General features: G+C 39.2%; 1 protein-coding gene across 2 annotated transcripts; it reads left to right on the forward strand.

The window, feature by feature from the left end:
- Window positions 1-2: 2 nt before the first annotated feature.
- On the forward strand, window positions 3-23,046 carry LOC135294285 (protein NPAT). 2 transcript variants are annotated; one of them, XM_064409358.1, is made up of 18 exons: window positions 3-159; window positions 3,215-3,333; window positions 4,996-5,056; window positions 6,504-6,576; window positions 7,053-7,096; window positions 7,791-8,021; window positions 8,461-8,545; window positions 9,530-9,662; window positions 10,154-10,245; window positions 10,329-10,416; window positions 12,162-12,258; window positions 12,683-12,814; window positions 13,573-15,261; window positions 16,485-16,600; window positions 16,694-16,802; window positions 17,857-17,914; window positions 19,973-21,134; window positions 21,876-23,046. In XM_064409358.1, exons 1-18 carry the CDS (start codon window positions 123-125, stop codon window positions 21,951-21,953), a joined length of 4,404 nt encoding a protein of 1,467 aa, XP_064265428.1. In that variant the 5' UTR covers window positions 3-122; the 3' UTR covers window positions 21,954-23,046. The 2 variants fall into 2 exon arrangements, with proteins under 2 accessions (XP_064265428.1, XP_064265430.1); XM_064409360.1 differs by having other exon boundaries at window positions 8,464-8,545.
- The last annotated feature ends 474 nt before the right edge of the window (window positions 23,047-23,520 follow it).

The raw sequence follows: 23,520 nt of genomic DNA on the forward strand, positions 1-23,520 counted from the left end.
TCCGGCGGAAGGGGCCGGGCGCGGCGCTGGCTGGCGGAGTTTCCGCGCCTTCGCCTGGGTGGCGGGGCGGCCGGCTGCGCTCGGGGAGCTGCGCCCGCCCGTGCCCCGCTCCGCCTCGGGCCATGCTGCTGCCGTCCGACGTGGCCCGGCTGGTGCTGGGTGAGTGAGCCGGGAGGGACGGAGGGGTGCACGGGTGAGGCGCGGACCACCGGCCGCGCCGGGAGGGCTCTGCCGGGCATTGTCAGCCGCCCGAGGCGCGGCGGGACGCAGCCGGCTTCGCCCTTGACCCTCGGCAGCGCCTGTTGGTCCCCCAGGCTGGGATTGTCACTGCCGGGTTTGTACCGGGCAGTCCCTGGGCTGCCCCCCGCCGCTCTCCGGCCCGGCCTCTGCCGGGGAGCGAACGCAGCTCGCTCCTGAGGGATTCGGGTCCTGAGGGACCAGGCCGCTCCCCGGCCGTGCCCTGGGCTCGGCTTCCTCAGGACTCCAAGGAAACGTGGTGGTCTCCACGCTGCTGAGCTGCTCAGAGCTGCTGAGCGGTGCTTAAACAGTTCCCGATTACAGGAGGTGTCCAAGGGTGACCTGAAATCCCAGGGAAGGCTGCGTTCAGGGTCAGATGGCTTTTCTTTCGGGCCGTGTTTTGCTCACCTTTGAGGGCGCACTAAAAGTTCAGGCGTGATCAGAGTCTGTGGAAAGCACAGCATAAGTGTGCCCAGGACACTGGCAGCAGACAGTGAATTTTTTACATTACTTAATGCTTTGGATTATTTAGACCTGCCAAAGGTGAGAGCAAATCAATGCTAAGCAAAAATATGACCCACATATTTCAGTCCCACACATAGTAAGTACCCATTGGCACGGGTTGCCAAGATTTCCTGGCAACTTGCCCTGTAAGATTCAGTTTTCAGTTGTTCAGTTTTTAAAATTTAAAGCCATTAAAGCTGAATCTATTCTTCAGTGTTCCCCCAGCACAATTTATTTTTAAATACTAGCTGAAATGCTACTTGTTATTGTCTTGAGAAAAAAAGGCTAGTAAGAGATGCAGTTTTTTTATTACTGTGAAGTAACAAGATTTTTAGAAGCTCCATGGACTGTGAAAGAAAATTTGAATTCATACAAGTGAGATCTCTCATTGCACTCTTCCAAACAAGGCTGGGGAAGTTACAAGTTTCCAGGTAGAATGCTTCTCTGTGTTCTTACCTGAGACTGGCAGACATAGTGCACAACCTTGGCAACATGCTGTGTTTTGGGAATGATCCACCCTATCTTGTGTCTGTTGTGGCATGGAGCATGCATCATGTCTGGAAAACCTCTGAGCAACCTAAGGTTGTAGAACAGGATATTCCTTGTAACCATTTCTGTTCTCTAATAGGGATTCCTCTTCTGTGAGGCATCTCTGAATTTCCGTGGGTAAACAGACTTCCCAGTGCAGCTCTGCCATCTTTCTCCCCCCTCCCCAAAATCTTTCTGGTGCTGTGAAGGTTGATGAATATTTGTTAAAAAACCAAAACTAAAATGATAAGCTGAGCTCATGAACAGGAAAACGCATAAGAACATTTATTTTTTCCTAATTTGAGTACTATGAGCAAGACATTTCTTAAGATAGGACAAAATACTGAATAATTTTCGCACATTCAAAACATATGTCACCTTTTGTGCCTTAATTTGATTTTGGCGACCTTAGGGACCACATACTCCTATGTCATTACACAGTGTGTGCACAAGCACTTTGGGCCAGCTGCACAGGCATTTTTAGCCTTTGGAATGCTTTATTACCAGGAAATTGGTGTATATAAAACGTGCCCAGACGCAAGCATTCAGTCATCCCTTGTGATACTGTAGTAGTAGGTTCAAGAAAGAAAACTTGCAACTTTTTGTGTAAGTGTTCAGGTGAGTTTGATTGTAAGAGCAGTCGTACCAGCACAGATCAGAGCTCCACCCAGCCCAACACCCCATCTTCCAGCTTGGACAGCAGTGAGATATCATCGTGTTTACCAGAAATACACATTCAGCCACTTGTGGCTTGAGGTTTTTCTGGAAAAAATGTAATTGAAACATTAAAAATTAAATAGGGTATTCCTTTCCTTTCCACAGGCACCACTAATGTTTTCTGTCAGATACGCCTGCTCATACGCTGTGATTAAATTCACAGTGGATATCCCCAGGCTGTGTTTAACTTTCAAGTTTGCCTGCTTGTTGAAGACTTGAACAAGGCTTGCATGTTGGAAATACTATTTGTTTTCTTCAGCTGTACTCAGATCTGCTGAAAGATACTTGTTTTCTTTTAAACTTCTTTTTCTACATGAACTGAAGTAGACCATTTTTGGGGGTCCATTGAAATAGATAATCTATATATCCTGCATTGTATCATTAGGCACATGTTTTATCTTACATTTAAAACATTCCATGCTGAGCTCTGCTAAGAGTGAGAAAGAAGAAATGTTTCCTTTGTGGTTCTTTGTTCTAGAATCCTTCATTCAGATTGGTCCATTTCTATCCTTTAGTGTTTAAGGTGTTTGAAGATTAAGCAGGGTAAAAAGTTTGATTAAAGCAAAACGTATTTGATGAGGAACAGAATTTTGGAAAAGAAAACTTTATCAGTACATTTTCTGTGATGGTAACTACTGAATCTAGGGGTGTAGAGAGCACAATATGCATCTAGTACATCTATCCTAGATGAAAATTACTGTACAGATTACTTTTCTGTTATTAATTTTTGTACAATGCCAATATTTTAAATAAATCTTATCCACTGTTGCAGCAACTGTACAGGTTTTACCTATTTTAAAACAGTACAGTGTGTGGAGAATTACTCTTACATAGCAATGCATTTTATTAACAAAACATTGTAGATTTCCATTGAAGTATCAAATAGGGTGGTTCAGCCCATATTAAAGTTTGTTTGTCAGCCTTCTGAGCCAAGAACTTTTTATTTTCTTGTGTGTACAAAAGATAAACCAAAATTTGTTCATATTGCCTCACTTCCAGTCTTGAATACTTTGTAAATACAGTGTAATTCCAATCTATATTTTTTTGCTCTTCTGGGCTTTAACTGTTGAATATCTGGCAGGAACTTGGGTATTTTCAAAATAACGTGACTTTACTTTTCTTACATAGAAATTTTTATCTGATTATTCCAGCACTGTATGCAGCTTTGATACCTATTGAGCAGAAGTAATGAATGAAATAGCAAAATTTTCTATCTGATTTGTTGCAGGCTATTTGCAACAGGAAAATCTTCAAGCTACCTGCCATCAATTCATTCTGGAAAGCTCAGATTTGAAAGAATATGCAGAGCACTGTACAGAAGATGGTTTTATTCCAGCCTGCTTGCTGGTGAGTTTGTATTTGAAATCAGAAAATTACATTATATTGTCTTGCACCCATGGAAAACAATATTGGGGATTTCTTAGTTTAACAATTAATTCTTAAATGTTGCTTAAAATGTTTGCTATTTGATTTGTTTTGTGTTTTTTCATCCTATGATATTAGCAGTTATTTGGTTTCTAGTATTTAAGCTTACTAAGAAACATTTAAGCGTGAAATATGCAAATTGAATTTGCAAATTGGTTTCAGCATATTATGCTTAGTCTGCATTACAGCTTTGAGGTTGATTTATGGAAGGGTGTTGTCGCAAGAGTTTTATTAATTTTAGGGCTGCTTTTATAATTTACTGAAGATTACTTTCCTATTCTAGACATGGCAGCCAGTAATTCAATTCAGTTCAATTTCAGGTACATGGTAAACATTTAGGTAAGGCACCTCAGATTTATCTAAGTCTACCAAATTATTGCCAAAAACTGTGTTCAGCCTCCTCTCTGTTCAGTACCATCTGCATTGTTCTGGGTGAAAGGCAGAATTTTGGGTGTGCATAAATAGTGTGCAGCCACATCTGCAGGTGCATGTGTTGAGCTCTAGAGCATAATTAGATAGTTTACATTTTTAACAAATATACAAAATGGAATTTTTACTATACTGTGCAAATTACAGGGTTTAGGTATTGATGTGTATCAAACTTTTAGTGTTTACGTGTGTGACTTCTTCATGTTTTCTGTTTCATTCTTCCAGTATATTAGTTAATTTCATTGTCTGGGATTTTGTCCACAGTATTCAAAACTAGTGGCAGTTTTCAAAACTAATGGATGTTTTTTCTGAGGTCCAAGGTGCACCTCCTTGATGCACCTTTTCAAAACAAACTATTGAATTTATTTTATTTACAAGTGTTTAGTCATCTATACTTTGGTGGTAGGGAGTTGAGAACCAAGCTATGGCCAGCAAAAATTAGAAAACCTAAATGTAGATAGGTTATCCAGATTAATAAATCTTTTTTATAACCATCCTTTTCTCAGTAGAAATGTTTTTCCTATTATTCACATAAAAGTGATACCATAGTATCGAAGACAAAATTCTTACTGCAGCTCAAATACTTGTAAAAAATAAAGGGCTGTATTTGTCATGTCTTGTAAATTTCCCACTAGTAAACAAAAGAGGAGGGTACAGAATAGTGGTAACTTTGAAATTTTAATTATCTTTGTGTCACCTAAAATAACAGGACAAGTAAACATGATAAGAAGGTTAATTCTGCGTGACTGGTAAAAATTTTGCTTCAGACAGAAGTTCCTTCACATTTGCATCTTAGTGCCTGTTGTTTTCCAGCATGATACATACTCATTAGCCTGTTACTGCTCATCAGTAACAGACTAATGAATGTCATGCTGTTCATCATCTAATTTTCATGGTTTTATTTCATAATAAAAAAGGTGAGTGAAGGTCAGAGAGCTCTAACTACCAGTGTTGTGCCTTGAGATAGAATACGTCACATTTTGGGTGCATAAGATGATTTTATTCCATTGATTGCTCTCTACCAATTACAGTCCTTTGTACTGAGGGTCAGCAGGGTGTAGGCTGCTAAAGAGCTCCTTAACTATGATGTGATAGAGAAGATGAAGTAGAAGTTAATAGTGAAGATTCTAAGATCAGTTGGTTTTTTTTTTCCAGTCGCTGTGTGGAAAAAACTTGACAACTATTCTTAACGAATACGTAGCCATGAAAACAAAAGGTAAGCCTTCAGAATGAGGTGTTGTTTTATTTTTATATATCTGTTGTGACCTCTTTGAGGAAGAGGTGTATGGTCTTAGAGTAATCCCCCATTTAGGCTACAATTTGAAGGTTACCATACTACACAGCCAACAGCCATGACATCTAGTGAGCAAAAGTAATTGATTATGTTAGTTTGCAAATACCAGCATATATTTTCACTTCAACTGTGAGCATTTTTATATCTCAAAAGCATGGAGATGTAATAAAATGTGCAAAATTTATGGGTTTCTGCTTGTGAAATTATCCTGTTTCTTGTTTATACTATCAATGGTGGGGGGGTGCTTAGCAACAGAATGTGAGAAAAATGAAATGCTGTGTCAGGTGAAGTTCAAATTGGATCTTAGGAAAGGGTTCTTCACTGAGAGGGTGGTCAGTTACTGGAACAGGCTGCTCAGGGAAGTGGTCATGGCACTGAGCCCTGTCAGAGTTCAAGGAGAATCTGGACAATGCTTTTAGTCACATGGTGTGGAGTTAGGTAGCCCAGTGAGGAGCAGGGAGTTGGGCTCAATGATCCTTATGGATCCCTTCCAACCTAAGGTATTCTATGATTCCATGAAATAATCAGGAGGAGTCCTATGGTATGAAATATTTGTTGTCTTGTTTTTAAGACTAACTAAAAAAGTTTCAGAACTGCTTAATATTTTGTGTGAATACTGTAGACATAGCTAGAGCATTTGCTATTTTTAAAATTAGTTATCAAGTTTCTGAATGTTGCCAAATCTTACAGGTTTTTGATATCTATTGTATGATCCTATTTTAATGGTGCTTGGTATTAAAAATCATACATGGAACATTTCTGAACATTTTTTTCCTTTCACACTAGGTTTGACAGAAATGGTAACTAAGACACAGACGTACTTCCTTCAAAATGCTTTGTACTTGGCATCTTGAAAAACTTAGTAAATCGAACTGTTTACTTATCTTTTCCATCACACTTTTAATGTTCTGTGCTTCAAAAAGACCAAATGTTTTTATATGTTTGGGTAATATCACAAAATACACTATTACTTTTAAAGGCCTGTCTGCCAGGTTATGATTTTCAAAGGCACAAAAATCACTTTGGAATATGAATACCATTTCCAGAAGTGAGCTGGGGGGCGGGTTAGCATGGGTTAGGTTAGCATTGTGTTTGCTGCGGAGTCAACACCATGTGCAAATTCCACCAAGAATTACAGTTGTTAATTCAGTTTCATCAAGGCTTCTAAACCAGGATTGTATCCATATCAATCAAAATTCTTTAAATTAGGAGTTAGTGCTCTCTAATTAATAGACTATTAAAAGGCAGCTAGGCACCTAAAGTTAGATAAAGTCTGAAACACTCCGTAATAATTATTTTGCTTGTGATTTTACTTTTCTCTCAGCATATATCAGTTTGGGCATCAATTTCTTTTTATGGTTCATTTTAGAAACAACAAATGAAGTTCCAGCAATGATGTCATCTCTGTGGAAAAAATTAGATTATACACTTTCTCAGATCAGGTAATGTAGTTTTGAAATCAAGAAAGTAATATTTCATTCTAAGAGTGAGTCCCTGTGTTGACCAACTCCCCTTATCATTGTATGAGAATGGTTTAGCTCTCTGTTTCCTTTGCGAGACAGTGAAAAAGATGGGTTTGTTAGAGTTGATAGTTGACATGTAAAGATTTTAAGGAGGGGCTAGCAAATAAGGAGGGCATTAGTGTGAGCACGTAGTCATCCTGTAATAAAGCAATATACTGTGACTCATTTAGAATCTGATACCTTTGTGGTTACTTGATGAAAAATGAAACAGTAAGCTTCATTGAAGGATCTGTGACAATTGTTGGAAAGAATAAAAAGAGCAATCAATGGATTTTTCTGAAGGAATGTGTGGTTAGGATCAGACTGACATTAACTATGTGATAGGTAGTGTCACACTGTGTAGCTAAGCTGAGTGCTTACATTATGCTCCATTCATTTATTGCTTTATTTTTCAGGAGCATGCAGAATTCAGATTTCAGATTTTCTTCTAACCAGAGGAGTAAGTAACTGAGTCAATTCTATGCGATTAGCAGGTTTTATATTCAAATTACTGGTTTTGGCAAAAAATAGGGGCCTTATGCATCCATCAGTAATGCATGTCTCTTGTCTTCAGTGTGTCAGTGGATTACTGTAATGATCAGGAAAGGTAAATAAGAAAAGCTGAGCTTTTTGCAAGGGGCATTAATTCTCTATCATAGCATTTTCTCTCCTGAAAAATCTTTTTTGGACGTTTGCATGGTTAAAAGGTTTAAAAACTGCTGCTTCACTCCTGAAACTGCTGACTTAATTTGTGGTTCATAGATGAACTAAAAGCATAGCCAGTCTAATTATAATGCAGTTGGATTTCTGTAGAAAGGGAACATAACATATTACAGTCTTGTAGCATTTGTTATATATACAAACATATATCCAACCAAAATACTGTATCTAAAGGTGTTTCTTTCATTACAAAAGAATGAAATGAGCTATCAACAAAGAAAACTTGGTTTACTTAAAAATGAGCTTTTCTTTGTAGTATTTTTACTGTATAAGAAAAGAGAGTGTGAGATATAGATAGTGATTGTTCCCAGATTTGAGATTCACTAGATTGGGTGGTGTTCCATTGTTTAAATATTTTAAACAGATTTTGTGTGAATATCAGCAATTTTTAAAAATTCCCTTATCATGTGTTTTCCTCTTGTCTTTATTTCCAGTACGTACAAGAAGTGGGATTGTAGAAATGAAAAGGCAGAGAATGCTTCAGCAGTCAGCTCCTGCAAACTCAGGACTGTTGTCAGTAGCCCATCAGTCAGGACAGCAGAATTCCTCGTCTTCTGTTGTACCTCCTCAAGTAATTCACAAAACAATAAATCAAAGCATGCCACAGACAAGACTGAGTACACTGTTCGTGAACCAGTCACAAGCTCAAGAAAACAAGATCAACAGTAAGTTGCAAAAATTTTTAAACCTTATTGTTCTGTGAAAAATCTGTGGCTATCGATGGAAGTTTTTTTAAAATCAGGGCTAATTATCTTCCACCAAAAAGTTCCAGAAAATTCATGCTTTGTTCCCCAGCTGTCCAGACTGGTTCAGGTGATTAAAAGAAAATAAGTGCCCGAAAGAGAGATGGCTCTTGCATACTTGCTTGCCGATGTGAGTTTAGAAATCAGAAGTGCATTAATTTGTGGGTATGTCTATTTCAGGATATGTTTAAAAGGACTGGTCCCCATTTCCATGATAATACCAAATTCTTTTGTATGACTTTCCAGGAATTGATTGGAACATAATAAGCAATGTGTAGATCTTGTAGTGCTTTAACAACGTCACTGGAAAAGGTATTGGCATCATGACTTCTATTTTTGTTTGTTTTTTCCCTCTATAAAGCAGGAGGTCTCATACACATTCAAGTTCCAACATCACAAGAACGAAAACTTCATTCAAACTTGCTTTCACCAGGAAGGCGAAAAAGGTAAAGGGGGATGTGGGTTTGGTTTTGGATGTTTTGGGGTTTTTTGTTTAATTGTTTAGAAATTAGACAGTGTTCTAACCTTTAGTGTAAATTTTCTTCAATGGTGGAGTGTTTCAAATGCAAGATCTGCTGAGGGGGGCCAGTGCTTTATGTTTCACAAAGGAAAGGGAAGTCAAAGAGCCCAACAGTCGACTGATAGGAGGCTACTCAAGCTTCTGTGTGTACACTCTACCTTTACTCCACTATTAGGCAAATAATCTTGGAGCTGAGACCTGGTATTCCTTCCAAAATGTCCTTTTCAGTTACGAAAATTCTTAGTATTGATAAAAATGTGCATTTAACTTTGTACAATTATTGAGTTGAGTAAATTTTGTCAGAAAAATATTAATATTTGCACTCGAAGTTGTATGAGAAACTTCTCTTACACTAGTTTTTCATTTTTTATTCCCTGATTCAAATGTCCATTTTTCCCTAAGTCCTAATCTGTCTTGATTTTTTTTTAATGTAAGTAATTTTAGTGCCACTGCCGATAGATGTTATCAGAAGATCCTACACTGTTTTCTTACAGAACTTAAGATTTGTTTTCTTCTTTGAAAATAAGTGCTCCTTGAGAAGTCTTTGCTTTCAGTGGTAATGCCCAAATTTGATTGTGAGTTGCAGTTAACTACGATCCATTAACTGGTGCCATCAGTTAGAGTAACATGTAGTGGAGGGGCAGTAAATGCTGAATAGTGAGCATGGAATTCTGTTTGCCATTGAGCTGTTTACCTGCAGTCTCTAAATTTATAACTTCTGTAAAGGCAGACACAATAGATGCATAAGAGATAACAAAACAGGTACCAGCTTTTACTACATTTTCAATATATAATTAATTTTCTTGTGATTAATGTCTTTTGTTTGCTAAAAAGAAAGAGAAGCACTTGATTTACTCACCATTAGGTCTATTGTTTGTAATTTTCTCATAAACTTCCTGGAATGTTTCAGTGAATCTCAAAAGAGGAAAAGTGTTGCAACATCTGGACCTCTTTCAGCAGCTAGAAGTTCTCAAGACTCTGAAGAAGCAGTAGTAGAAAAAGAAAGTGAGCCCCTAGAAGAATTAATTGATGGTAACTTCCCAGTGAGTATATGCCTACAGAAGGTATTTACACTTAAGAAACAAAGTCAAACTCAAGAGAAGTAGTCTTTAACATGTTCTTCCTCCTGGTTTTTACAGAAATTACCTTTAGAAGATAAATGTATTGGTTTGTATTTGAGCTAGCTCTTGTGTGTACTAAATTCATAAAGTTGACATGGCTGTGTAGAGTTTTGTTTTTCTTGGTTTATTTGCTTTGCTAAGATACCTGTAGGCTGTCAGAACACACTAATTCTTCAGAGAAGAAACCAGAAGGCACAATAAGCCTTGCTGTACTTTAGGAGAGTAGAAGTACAGGAATGTTTTGGGTTGATTTTCGTACCAATGCAATGCAGTCACAGATGACTCTCTGTTATAAAAGTCTTCTCTCTTTGAATTGATTTTTTAATTATTTTTTACTGGTTAGTCAGAAATTCATGCTCCTTTTCTAGTGATGTTGAAAATAGAAACCTGACCACTTCAAAACTGTTTTCCAGCAACTGGTTATTGAAAATGCCAGAGAAAAAATCTTGAGCAACAAATCTCTTCAGGAGAAGCTCGCTGAAAACATTAACAAAATCCTGGGGAGGTAATAAAAGGAACCTTTAAACTTAATATGTATTTTTATTTGATTTATTTTTGAGTTTTGAACTAATGATGTATGTGTTGCAGTGATGGCAGTGTTGCTCAAGCCCCTAAACAGACAGACAGTGGTCCCACAGAACAGGAGACTTCAATTGATGAAATCCTTGGACTTCAGGTAGGTGTAGATTGCCCTGTTCATGTTGTTTTTAGGACCAGGCATGTGAGAATGATGGAACTATGCTGAACCTCTGACATCTGAGGATATTCTCTCCTCTTCCTATCCTTTATTTTTTGTTTCTGTTTGCCAGCACAGGTGAGTCTCCCTGATGCTCCCCTCTGTGCAGGGGCAGCTCCAGAGCTTCCCTTGCAGAGGTGTGACCTCTGACCTTGTGTGGTGCAGGGCAGGTTTGAGGAGCTGAGCTGGCAGGACAGTGGCACTCTGCAGGAGCTCCTTTTGTGCCAGTTCAGCATTCTGGATTCATTCCCAGTGCCTGTCCAAGGCAGCATTAGCATGCAGCAGGGTTGAAGCCAAGGGAGTGGGGTTGCTTCTGGCAGTAATTAGCTGGTAGCCCTACACTCAGACTGGGTGTAAGACTCTGTCCCAGGCACCAGCTGCCTGCTTCTCACTCAATCTTTCATACCAGTAATTGGCTACCTTCTGACTGGGGATCTAATCAATAGCCTTGGAGAAGAAAAAAGAATTTAAAATATCTTGCTGTCTCCAAATACATTTAATCGGATCTTATTTTATGATTTGCTCCAAGATAAGCATGGATCATTTAGTGTGGCAAGAGGAATTATTTTTTGAGCCTAAATAATTATGCTTTTTCTTTAAATTTAGTATTTTCTTGCTTTTGGAGGAAATGTGTGTTCTGCTTCTACAAACTCAACATAATTATAGTGTTCTCCCTTCATTTTTGTGTAAGTCTCAAGATGGCAATCACAGAATTAAAAAGGAATTTTATTGAGGGAAATTTCACAGCCCTCGTGAGAAAGACAGGAGAGTAGAGGCAATTTCCTGTTTATGAAGTAGAGGTGTCTGGTTTGTAAATGCCATTCTTCTGTTTCTTGGTGATTTTAGGTCAGTTGTTGTCAAAATACAGAGCTAAAAAGCTGTATTCCATTCTTCTGAGCAGAAATAAAGCAGCTTCTTGGTTTGGTTGGAGTTGCTGAGACAAAATCAAGGATATAACATGGAATATCCACCCTTAAAGGTGGAGATAGATAGCAAAAAAGGTGGAGATATATATCAAAGGTTGGTGAGTGCTTAGAGGGTCTCCAGAAAGGCAGGAAGAACGTTGTATTTAATCGGTTGACTACTGGTTACTCATTTTATTGCTGTGCTGCCACAGAACAAGAATCAGGAGCCTTTGAGCACTGTCCCACGTAGCCCTGCTTTCCAAAATGCCATCCACAACAAAGTAGTTGGAGGCTATATTGTAGAACATGTAATTAGTACCTGAAATAAAACTTCAATTTACTTAGTGTTGGCTTCTAGATATGTAATATATTCAAACTGAAGAAATGAGGATTAATTTGGGGATTTTTTTTTACCAGTGGTTTGCTTGTACAGGCTCACAGCATCCATACCATAACCATCCCTACGTGCCTGAGCTTCCAGTGTAGCCTGAGATTTAGTCTTCCTTCCTGGCCATTATGTGGAGAATATTCCAGTACACACGTGGTGGGGGTGATGTCTGACAGACACATTTGGGTTTTGGAGAACCTTATTTCCTCAGCTTCAATCACTAAGATTTTTTAAGTTTGTGGCAGAAATGTTCCCAGCATTGGTCTTTTTGTTTCTGTGCTGAGCAGAAATAATAGAACTAAAAACAGTTGGAAAAGAAAACACTTCTTGTCTATTTTTCTTTTTAGGTTATGGAAGTAACTAACGGTTCTGTATATCATGTCTTTTCTCAGGGTGAAATTCATATGTCAGAAGAGGCTATCCAGGACATTCTGGAGCAGACAGAATCAGATCCAGCTTTCCAGGCTCTGTTTGACTGGTTTGATTATGGTAGGCTACATTGTGCTCTGTTGTACTGTTACTGTAAAGCATCCTGAATGATGAGCTTTCCCAAGCATTGCTTGACAAAGCAAAGGAATTCAGCAGGCCTCTTGCAAGAGAAATGACATTGGTATGCCTTAATACAGAATTAGAGTCTTAGATACATTTATATACAGCTATAAAATACAGCATTTTTCTGTGGCTGATATTCTGGGTTTGTGCTGGCTCAGTGATTGTTTTATTGCTGTTATTTTAGACATTCCAGCTCTGAAGGATGATAGTTTATACTTGTTTGCTGTTGTAAAATTTTCAGGGGTATCCTCACGTGACCTATAAGGACATCTTTGCACTGTGGTTCATTTGAAAGGTAGTGATGACATGTATGTAGAAAATTACATGTTTAACCATTCTTCATGCTTTATTTTGAAAATAGGAAAGAGCAAGGTAAACAAGAACCTACCTGCTGGTATTTCTGGTCGGAATGGAGTAGAGAATGAAATCCTGGTGGCTGAGGATAGCCTGGAAACATTTGGGAGTTCTTTAGGAACAGAAGAAACAAACAGATGTACGTAGGGTTTTTTTATCTCTAAGATTTCTCTGTTAACTTTTCATTATGAAAATATTTTCAGACAATTTGTACATTGTAGAATTTTATTTTTTCGCTGGTAATATCCATGTGGACATTTACATTGCGTGGACATACAGATACACCTGGCCTGTTATAAAGTTTCAATCTATTAAATTTAACAGTAGTCCCATCAGTGTACTGTAAAATTGTACTTGATAAGCTCCTAATGCAAGCAGACTATCAATAAATGGATACTTTGCAGTATTTTGGGGAGCACATAAAAAGAATATTTTACATCTAACCATATTAATCTTTTATCTCTATTCTGTAATATATCTGTTAATTAATACACAAAAAGAGTCTTACTCTGGACGAAGGGAATGTTAGTCTGTCTCCACCATTCTTAACAATAGTCCCTGAGTAGCAGGTATTTAGTGAAAGTATATGAGAAGTAGAGCCAAGAGGTTTTTATCATGAGATGGATTTTCTGCTTCTGGAAATCTGATGTAGTGACCTGAGATATTTACATGCTATGTGTGTACTTACTAATGTACAAACTGATTTTCCAGATTATCTAGTGTACGTACATTTTTTATATATATTCCCCTCAACTTGAATGTAAGGATGAGTAATATTATTCCCACTTAGTTTCATGGGAAATAGTTTTCCATTGAACTGATAGTTATTTCTAAAATGTTCTTAAAAGGATCATCTGTTCTAATAATTGTGGAACTGGTTAATTCTGTCTTTTACAGGTGATAATTCTACAGAACCACTATCCTGTAAAGGCTTTCAGTTAGGAGAAACATCATGTGCCTTGAAGACCAGCATTAATGATGATGATATGGTTCAGAAGAATCCAGCCAGTCAACAGCTGCATGGAGACTGTAGACCAAGGAAGCAGACTGAAGTACTTACAGCCATTACCCCTGAACATATTAGAGAGCTTGAAATTGCTTTTGATTCAGTGTCTGATTTGACTGAACCTAACAAAAGACCAAGTTCTGATAACAAATGTAATGAACAGTGTGCAGACACTTATATTACAAAAGAGTCCTCTACATTAGTATCTGAGAGTGCTATGGAAATTGAAAAAGGCCCACAAAATGATAGTTCTCAAAGTAGTTCTAATTTAGAATATGTTCATTCTGGTACTCCACAGATTCCTTTGATTTCAGTGGCAGAGGATACTATAGCTGGTGAAAGCAAAACTGATTCAGGAAGTAAATGTCCATTATCACCAGATACATCACTGTCTGAAAAAAGACTTCCTGGAAGCCCTTCTGATGGGAGCCCTGGCCACAGTGCACTGCTGAGAAAAAGCAGCTCATCCATCACTAGCCCATTGGCAGAGGCAGGAAAAGAACAGACTGTAAGCAGTGATCCAGCTGCCTTGCCTGGTGTTTCACAGGAGAACTCCAGCCACCCCTCCAGCCATCAGGACCAGAGCACACAGGCAGACTGTGCTGTGGGATCTGCAGTGGACATCACGGATCTTGACAAAACAGAGTTACAGCTTGAAGTTGTTGATACTTCTAACAAAACTTACTCAAATGATCAGCATGCACTTGATAAGCCTTGTAAGAATGATTTTAACCTCCCTTCAGAACTGCCAAACACAGAGGGTACACAAGGGGAGATGCAAGAGCCTTCATCTTCTACAAGAGTAGACACTGATAATTTATATTTCTCATCTGGTAATAGTGCATGTACAGACATTTCTGTAGTATCCACTGAAAACAATCTTACTACCTCTGAAATATGTCACTCTCCTCTCCCTGAAACTGCATCCTCAGCAGAGGAGTCAGGTACAGAGGCCAAAAGTATAAGCAGTGTATCTTCTAGTAGTCAACCAATGGATGTTGATCCTTCTAATATAATGTCCCTCAAGATCATCATCAGTGATGATCCATTTATTGCATCAGACACAGAGTTAAATAATGCTGTTTCCAGCATCACAGGAGAAAATTTGCCTACTATAATATTGTCATCTCCAGCCAAATCCCCACCCAAAACCGCAGGCCTGCCCAAATGTCTGACTTCAGAAGACGCAGAAAAAAATGTGGATTCAGCTCTGGCAGAGCAGAATCTCCTTGTGCTTAGACCTAAGGATCCTGTGGTCACCTCGGTTAACACTCCGAATGAAGACTGCGCTGGTTTTTCAGTTGCAAGTTCAACTCATCTTTCCAACGAAGGGGGATTTATACAGTTGATGCCAGCCACAAGCACAGCTTTTGGGAACTCAAGCAACCTTTACATAGCCACGTGTATGACTGATCCAGCAACCTTGGGTGCAGCTGTAACACCATCAAATGTGGTTGTATTGCCTGGCAGTTCTATGCCACTGGCCTCCCAAGCTCCAGCTGTACAACAGTTGCGGACTCCTCCCAGATCCAGCAATACATTTCCAGCAAACCAGACTGTCTCCCCAAACTTCCCACAGGGTAATCTCATTATTAGAAAACTACTGTCAATGTGGTGTTTATATGGTGGTCTTGTTATTTTTGTTTGTCCCCTAAGTGCATTAAAAGTAAACAAGTTTTAAACTGCTTTGTCTGCCACTTGAAACTATCCAGGAGTTACTTTTTTTTTAGTATTAGTTGCTAGTAGACATTAAATAAAACTACAAGAAGTTATTGATCAGGCTGCTTTGAATAAAAAAAAAGTCTCATATTTCAGAAGCTTAACTGATACAATTTTAGCAGCATTAGATGTAGGAAGCATATTTTGATTTACACTGGAAAGGATTTCATTACTTTGGCTAAATAAAACAGGTTTTTATTTGAATAAGATTCCTGTTATAAATGGAATGCATTGTGTTACAGGTATCCATGTTTCATGTAGATAACTGGGTAGATGTATCTAGGCCTTCCCAAATCACTTCTTGGTTTTGTTTCATATTTCAAAACTTAGTCTGCATTAGAAGTACATTTAAGTAAATATGAAAGTAAAACATCATTTGTTTCCATGATTTAAAATCTGTACAAGTATTTTTATTACTGCAGCAATAAAAATTTTGAGTGCTTTTGAAAAAAACAGCTATAAACCAGTTGTAATCACCACATTTAGGTTTCTTTCAAAAACTATGAACTTTTTTGCAGCTACCTTTGAATTTCTGTGTGGTCTCTGACCTCATTTCATTGAGGTCAGAGACCAGTACGTGCAAGGTCTTAGGGTGACAGCCTTTTCTGCCATTAGGATTTCTTTATGCAACTCTGATCTTCAATGCTTTTATCATAGAGAGAGGAACAGTTTCACTTTTGAAAATATTCTTCCACTTTTCAATTAATGTGCTAGCATAGTTTCCATATTTTATAGTTCCCATATATCTGGCAGCTAAATAAGATATTTAATGTTACTTTTACTGGTTTTTATAAATCACTTTAAACTAAGTTTAAATGTTGAGATAGGTTTATCATACTTTATTTTGAGCTACATCTTATAAAGGAAAACAGACTTTAACTAAAGAATTCCCTATAAACTAAAAACAAAAGTGGTGCTTACCCTGTTTTCTAGTAGTGAACTATAGCAAAGGACAGAAGTTTTTCTAAAAATCCAGAGCTTTTCTTGCCACAGGTTTTCTTGCCACACATAATTTTAAGAAGCTTTTCTTTTCACTGAAGTATTTTTAATTTCTGTACAATCTAAACACTTTGGTATTTTTTAGGTTCTGCCATTATAATTGCATCTCCAGTGCAGCCAGTTTTGCAAGGAATGGTGGGAATGATACCTCTCTCCGTGGTAGGACAGAATGGAAATACGTTCTCAGCACCTGCCTGCCAGGTAGCACATCACAAATAAAGATTTTCAGGATTAAAGCTGGAGTGATAAGAAGTACTTTGGTAAAATGTAATAGAATATTTTGATTCTTTCAAGGTGCTTCACATGCCTGTGGCTAATCCAGTGTGCAACGGAAGTGTCCCAAAGCTTCCCATCCCTCCCAAATCGCAGAAGGTTCCTGGAGCAAGAAACAGGACTACTACAGGTGCCTGCCTTGCGTTCTTGAGAGGGGCAGAAGAAAAGCAGAGGGTTCTAAGTCAGTTCTAAGTAAAAAAAGTTTTATAAATATCTCTGCTTCTATTCCTGGCAGCTGCTGGGCTGTTTTGAGAGAGGTCTGTACCTGCAGTTAGTGACTCTTGCTTGGTCAGTTTAAAAAGGACTTCCAGCACGTAACATAATTCCAGTTTTTGCATCAAGCTGATTACCAAAATGTAATGTTTCAAGGCTCTCAGGCAGTTTTAAAAGTTTACTTTTCTTTATGTTTCTGGTTATTTTTCATCTTGTTGGTTTTAAGTAATTTACTGCTGCCATTGGAACCAAGCCACATAATAATGAAGATATTAGAAGAGTCAGCAGTTCTAAAAATTTATTAAGGAAAAATACTTACTAGAAGTGTTGCATGTTTGTATAAAAAATGCACTCTACTGTCTGTTTTCCTTTTGCCCTTTCAGGCATATGCTTCTGTATATTCTTTTCATTGAGCCCTTGCTTCTTTAAATTGTTAATTGTGACAAGACTAGAGTTATGTTCCTATCTCAGTGTTGGAAAGGGGTAAAGAAAAATAATTGAAAATAGAAACATTGAATTATAAGGACAACTTGTGCTTTAGCCTATCTGCCTTTTTAAAAAAGAGTAGGTTTTCACATAAAAATGAAAATAAAATGCAATTTCAAATTAAGATAAAAGCTAGGATTGTATAGTAGCTTGCATTCTGGTTTGCTGATGGATAACTGAGAGTTCCCTGTGTTAATTTCCTTCTACCTGGAAGGAACTACCCCACTGTGCATTTTTAAGTTTGGGATAGTTTGTTTTGTCTTGCCAGGGCTGTGTATTATCTAAGTGTAGACAGCAAGCTTCTCCCTTGTTCTTAGTTGGGGACCATTACTACTCTACTAATTAGTAAAGTTTAAAGTTAAAAAATACTGCAGAATTTGCTGCTGGGTTTTACTTTATTGGTTCTCTGTCAGGTGAAATGTCATTGTACTAAAACTGTGAAATTATTTACCTGTCATTCATTAATACTTCATCTATTGTTCCAGGAAAACTGGTACCAAATGTAGCTGAGCCTTTGAACCATGCAAATCCTCGGACTCAGAGGTCAGTAGTGCTAAGTATTGAAACTTACTTTCTTTTTCCTGTTGTGAATTTCTTCATCCAGTATTGGTGAAGAGAGGAGCTTTTTTGAGTAGTGGCATAAGCAGTACCCCCTTTCCTGCTGCCTGTCTGCTAGGAGTATTGATACAGATGTGTGCTGGGACTGCTGCAGCCTGTGCTAGAATTGTCTTGTCACTGTTCCTGTGTTAATTGTGTACGGCTTTGTCTTCATTGTCTCCTGTCTCAATTGTCAAATAAAAATTGTTTGAGTGGAGTCTAAGCTAGGAGAATTGCCTGTTACATTTACTGTGAGGTTTAAACTACTAAAACTTTTGTTTTTTTCTTTTCACATGAGTGGTACCCATGGTTTTGTAGTGTAGTCTCACTCCCTTTACCATTTTCTGACCCAGATCCAGTAGAGTTTATTAGATTGAGTTCTGCATCTGTGTTCCAGCTGAGATTAGAACTCTGCTTGGTCATTTAAATAGTGAGAACTTAGTGCAAAGATGGTGAGGACAACAGCATGCTAACTTTGTTGATGAGCAGAATTAAATTTCTAATTAGGATAGGTACTACTTTTCTGTTGGGCAAATGAGAGAAGGAAGCAAGACTGCACCATTGGACTTTGAAAGAAAAGGATGTTGGAATGAGCAAAAGAGTATAGGAGGAGATCAGAAGTTCAATTTAAATATAAGAGGTGAAATACTTTTAAAAGTATGTGCTTAGTTTTTAAAGTATGTGCTAGGGTTTTTTTTAATTGGAAAACTAGCACATACTTTTATAAACCTACCTATTTAGAGCTCACTTAAAATGTTGGAAAAGTGGAGATAAAACAGGACCATTAAAGTCAACCTATTAAAAAATCCCAACCATATATCAAGTTATACCATATATATGCACACAAAAAGTACTGATTTTTTTTAAAAAACACAGAAGCAAGATCTTGGATAATACCACTTCAGTAATTCAGCTTTCTGTTATCTTTAATTGATCTCTAGATGTATGTTTTGCAAGCAAAGAGAGCAAAATCTTCCCTGCAAAGACATGTAATTTCTTATTCACCCTTTCTACCCTCTGTCTCATCTCAAATTTCATGGAGGTAAAACAAACTGCTACCACTCAGACCTTTTCTACCACTTCAAAGTACCAAAGTTAGCATCCCAAAACCTTGACTTTTCCTCTTAGAAATCATAGAGGCTTATGTGCAGGGAGAGAGCCTTACAGGCACAGATGAGTGATGCCAAAACTTCTCTTGGAAATGCAGCGTAAGCCAGGCAGAAGGCACAGACAGAACAGTGGTATGAGCTGACAGAGCAGGAGCATTTTTCTTCCCACGGTGCAGTGGTGGCTTTTTCACATGATGGGGCTGGTTGTCAGGTGGAGACCACACCCAGGGAGCTTGGATGCTCTTGTCCAGATGCTCACTGTTCTCTTGCTCACTGTCCCACCATGCACAGCAAGTGCACAGCAAGAGTACAAGGCACACATGTGATTACATTGTCCAATATATTCTGGCAGTCTCTTAGGAATTTCAGCTTCAAGGATTCCAGAGTCATAAGTAGTATTCTGGGATGGACTGTCCTGTCTTTTTGAAGTCAAGTAAGCTACCAGCATCCACAAATATCCCAAGGTAAAAAAGTTCCCAGGTTTAGTTATGTATAGTGTTCAGACCTCCTTGTTGTGTTTTGAACCTAACACCAGTGTTATTTCATGCCCATAGTTTTTTTACTGGAAGGTGCAGCAGATGGTGTCCTTTTTGTGAGCTTTCTTCAGAGCTCTGTTGCCTTTCCCCTCAGTGATGTCTCTTCCCAGGCTGAAGAGCCCCAGCCTACCTAATTGTTCAGTGTACAGACTCTGTTTCTTACCTTTTTGCCAAGAAAGCCTTCTCTGAGCTTTCTGCAGTTGTCATTCCTTATTCTTGATCTTTATGTGTTGATAAAATACTTGTATTTAGGATGGAGAGAGCTTTTTAGAGGGATGGGTGGGGACGTCCAGCCAGCTGAAATTAACTTACCTAGTAAGAATAAACATGTCAGTGAAATGTTTTCATCTCATTTTCAGGGCTGGAAATTACGACAAGCTTACCAGTGCAGAACCAGGAAGGAAAGTGGAAGAGAACTTACCTGTTGCACCAGCAGAGAGCACAAGCTCAAATTCAAGACAGGGTGAGAGTCACAGGAGAGTGCTTTGCTTTGATAACGTCCTACCTGCTCCAGGAGGAAGCACCCAAATTCAGGCTCCCAAGACTTCATCCCAGAAAGAAAGAAATGAAAGCCCTTTATTTGCTGTTGAGTCTGCATCCTCCTCTGCTAAGGCACAGGCACCAAAGAGAGACAAAGACAAAACACTGCCCAGAATTCTGTGTAGGCCAGAAGTCAGTAGCAACAGAGGCGCATCCACAAAGGAGGCACAGCCCGAGCGGAAGGGGGCAGCTGCAGGGCTTTCCTTAGATCCCTTCCACAAGACAACAGCAAACAAGGAAAATGAGCTGCGAAGGGATACTGATGAAAAGCAGAAGAACCAGGACACCGCCAAACTCTCAAACGGCCAACAGAGCGTTGCCTTATGGAATGAGAAGACAGTTGCTTCGGTACAAGAGCTGAACAAAAAGCAGGGGTCGCTGTCAAATGGCGCTGGCAGCGGCAAATCATCGGTGTCTGTGTCTTTGTCCTCGAAGGAGCCGAAGCGAGAACCTGCTAAAGCTTCTGGCCAAGGCCTCGGCCTGTCCAGCCCGTTTGGAAAGCAGTGCGTGGAGATGCTGCAGGACATCCAGTGGCAAAGCCCCGCCGGGAAGACCGCGGAGAACGGAGAGCTGCCGGTGCCCCGGACGCCGTCTGGCGTTGGGGACAGGCACGCGGATGACACCACGGACAGCGTCCGCACCCCGACCTGCCGGCGCTTCTCCGAGGACAGCACCACGCCCCGCATCATGGTGCCCCCCGCCACGCCGGACCTGCCCGCCTGCAGCCCCGCCAGCGAGACGGGCAGCGAGAACAGCGTCAGCATGGCCGCGCACACCCTCATGATCCTGTCGCGCGCCGCCATCGCACGGACTAGCGCTGCTACCCCCCTCAAGGACAACACCCAGCAGTTCAGGGCTTTGAGGAGCACCGTGAAGAAAAGGAAACTGGAGGACTTAAATGAGGGGGAGAGAAATTCCCGTTCTGCAAATAGAAAAGAGCTTCAGAGCTCTCCAACACCATCCAAAAAAAAGAAAATCAAGGCAAGTACAAACATCTGCTTTTTCTAATGAAAATGCTAAATATGTATTAGGTACCTCCATGTATACTATTTGGAATGGAATGGTTCAGAGATGCTAGTGCAAAATTCCTGATATCCTATTTAGATTAGCCAGTTTTCCAACTTTGCCTCTTGAGTGTACTCTGAACTAAGCTTTCTTAAGATTGTTTTAGTCTTCAGATACATATGAGTAACTCCTACTAACTCTCTATATAGGCACAATGACAATTACATTATTTCCTCCTAAAACTGAGTGAGTTCCTAAATTCCAAGTTTTTGGGTGGAATGTAGGAATTAAGCCAAACTCAAAGCAGGCCTTACTAGAATTCAGGCTGCTCTTGCATCCTTGTTTAGTACCGTTAGTGAAACTCCCAGTCTCTGTAGTGTGCAGCACTGTGCCTGTGACTTGAGGATTTAAAGGCAAATAACCACGGTATGAGACACAGAAAGGCGTCTTTAGATGTAAATAACCAAAAAGGAGTGTAACTTTGTAATTCCCATACTTAGTTTTAGCATGCTCCTGAAACACTGAGACTGGAAAATGCTCAATTCCATGGAGCAGGGCACATGTGAAGGGCACATGGCAGTGTCTTGAGTTCTGGGGCAGATTTGTGCAGGAACAGATAAAAGGTGCATGGAAGGAGGAAGAAAAGGATGCTTGCAGACTATTCAGTTCCCCCAGGTTCTTTGTATTTAACACAGTTGTTACTTTCCTCTCCTACAGAAAAAGAAGCTCCCAAATTCTTTTCCAGCTGGAATGGATGTGGACAAGTTCCTGTTGTCTTTGCATTATGATGAATGAACAGAAAGAAGATGAAGTGAGGCCATCTGAAGCTCAGTGGAGCACTGCTGAGGTTTTGCATGGGAGGAGAAGTTAACTCTAAAGGGCAGGTTGCACTTTCAGTGCACTGAAGTTTCACTTTATAGCAAAGTCGTGCTGATTCTGAAGCAGGTTGCAAAGTGTAAATATCATTGAGTTGGTATATGTTTATTTTTGAAAAAGCACTTGCATAATTATAGAGCCATTTAAATTGCAAAACTGTAAATTTGTGTAAATGAAATGTAAGAAAGATTGTACATTTCCTGTTAGACCACGTTGTCTGTGTTCTGCTGCTTTCTCTACTTACCCCTTTGAAGCGCTCAGCCAGTCTGTGAAAAGGTGGTGTTGTCACTCACCACTCTTAAGATGGGGCAGCTACCTTGGCCACTTCTCATTGTTTTGTTGACTCTGAAAGGGACTGAAATATTCAGCTCTAACTGGCTTGTGCTCACACTCTCTCGATTCATAACTGTCAAGCCCATGTTGTAAGGCTTTGAACGAAATAACAAAAATACCAATAGCTGAACCATAAGGCCAGTAAAACCTCAAAAAGCATTTCTCGTCTGCTGGAGCTTTTCCCAGCCAGTCATTCAGACAAGAACTTTAATTTGGACAGGCCTTCTCTGTTTACAGTATTTGCTGCTGAATGTCATTCAAATGCAAAAGCTGTTTTTAAGCAACATATTTTTGTGTGGTGTCATGCCTCAGTATGAACACTTAACTGAAGCAACAGCTAAACAAGAATGACAATGTGTTCTTATGCAAAAGCCAATTCCCTCACCTTTCATTTGTACTGCTGAGAAGTTACACTAGCTAACTCTTAAATTTTTAGCCAGACATGGTAAAATTTGCATCTGATTTTTCTGTTTAACATAGAGGTTGTCATAGTATTATACAAACTCTCTCCAAAAGGGGTGCAGGAGGAGCTCAGCCTACATTTTGCTGAATGAGCACACCTTGCTCCAAAACTACAGAATTTTCTTTACTGGTGTTTCTTCTTGTTCTCAAATTGTTGACATCTTTAAAAAAAAAAAAAAAGAATTGCAAGTTTTCTTGTAAGAGATCTGTACAGCAACAGGGCAATGTTTCAGATACAATACAAGGATTCCTAAGGAACCAAGATTATGCAGTAGATGTTTATATTAAACCCATCCAGTAACTAAATACTGCATAGCATTTACAGCTTGAATAAATATTTTTGTTTTAATAAAAAGTTGTGTGTCTTGCTTAATGTTTTTAAGTCCACTAAGCAGCTTTGCAGGTACTGAATAGAAAATTCCTGTTGGTCGGTTGTTTTTGAAGACAAAGAGTCCAATATTAAACACTGAGTTCTAACACCATTTGTCAGAGGGACTAGGGGCAGGCAAGCACAAAAACTGTGTTAAGCATGAAATGCTTAATAGTGATGGTGACACTTAAAATCAATTTGCTGTTTGAGACCAAAGGTAACTCTTGCCTGGGCCATCCACTACCCACCATGTTCAACTCAGGGAGTCTGGTTCTAATGAAGATGTGAATTATCCATTCACTTTCATAGCGAGAAAGTATC

The sequence above is a fragment of the Passer domesticus genome, chromosome 2 (genome assembly GCF_036417665.1).
Source record: "Passer domesticus isolate bPasDom1 chromosome 2, bPasDom1.hap1, whole genome shotgun sequence".
Classification (NCBI taxonomy): Eukaryota; Metazoa; Chordata; class Aves; order Passeriformes; family Passeridae; genus Passer; species Passer domesticus.

Excerpts from the sequence above, each read along its gene's own strand:
- LOC135294285 (XM_064409358.1), top strand. The coding sequence starts at position 123 with ATGCTGCTGCCGTCCGACGTGGCCCGGCTGGTGCTGG. Across the intron at positions 8,022-8,460 it reads TCAAGAAAACAAGATCAACA|CAGGAGGTCTCATACACATT; the intron begins GTAAGTTGCAAA and ends CCCTCTATAAAG. Across the intron at positions 16,601-16,693 it reads TCTCAGCACCTGCCTGCCAG|GTGCTTCACATGCCTGTGGC; the intron begins GTAGCACATCAC and ends GATTCTTTCAAG.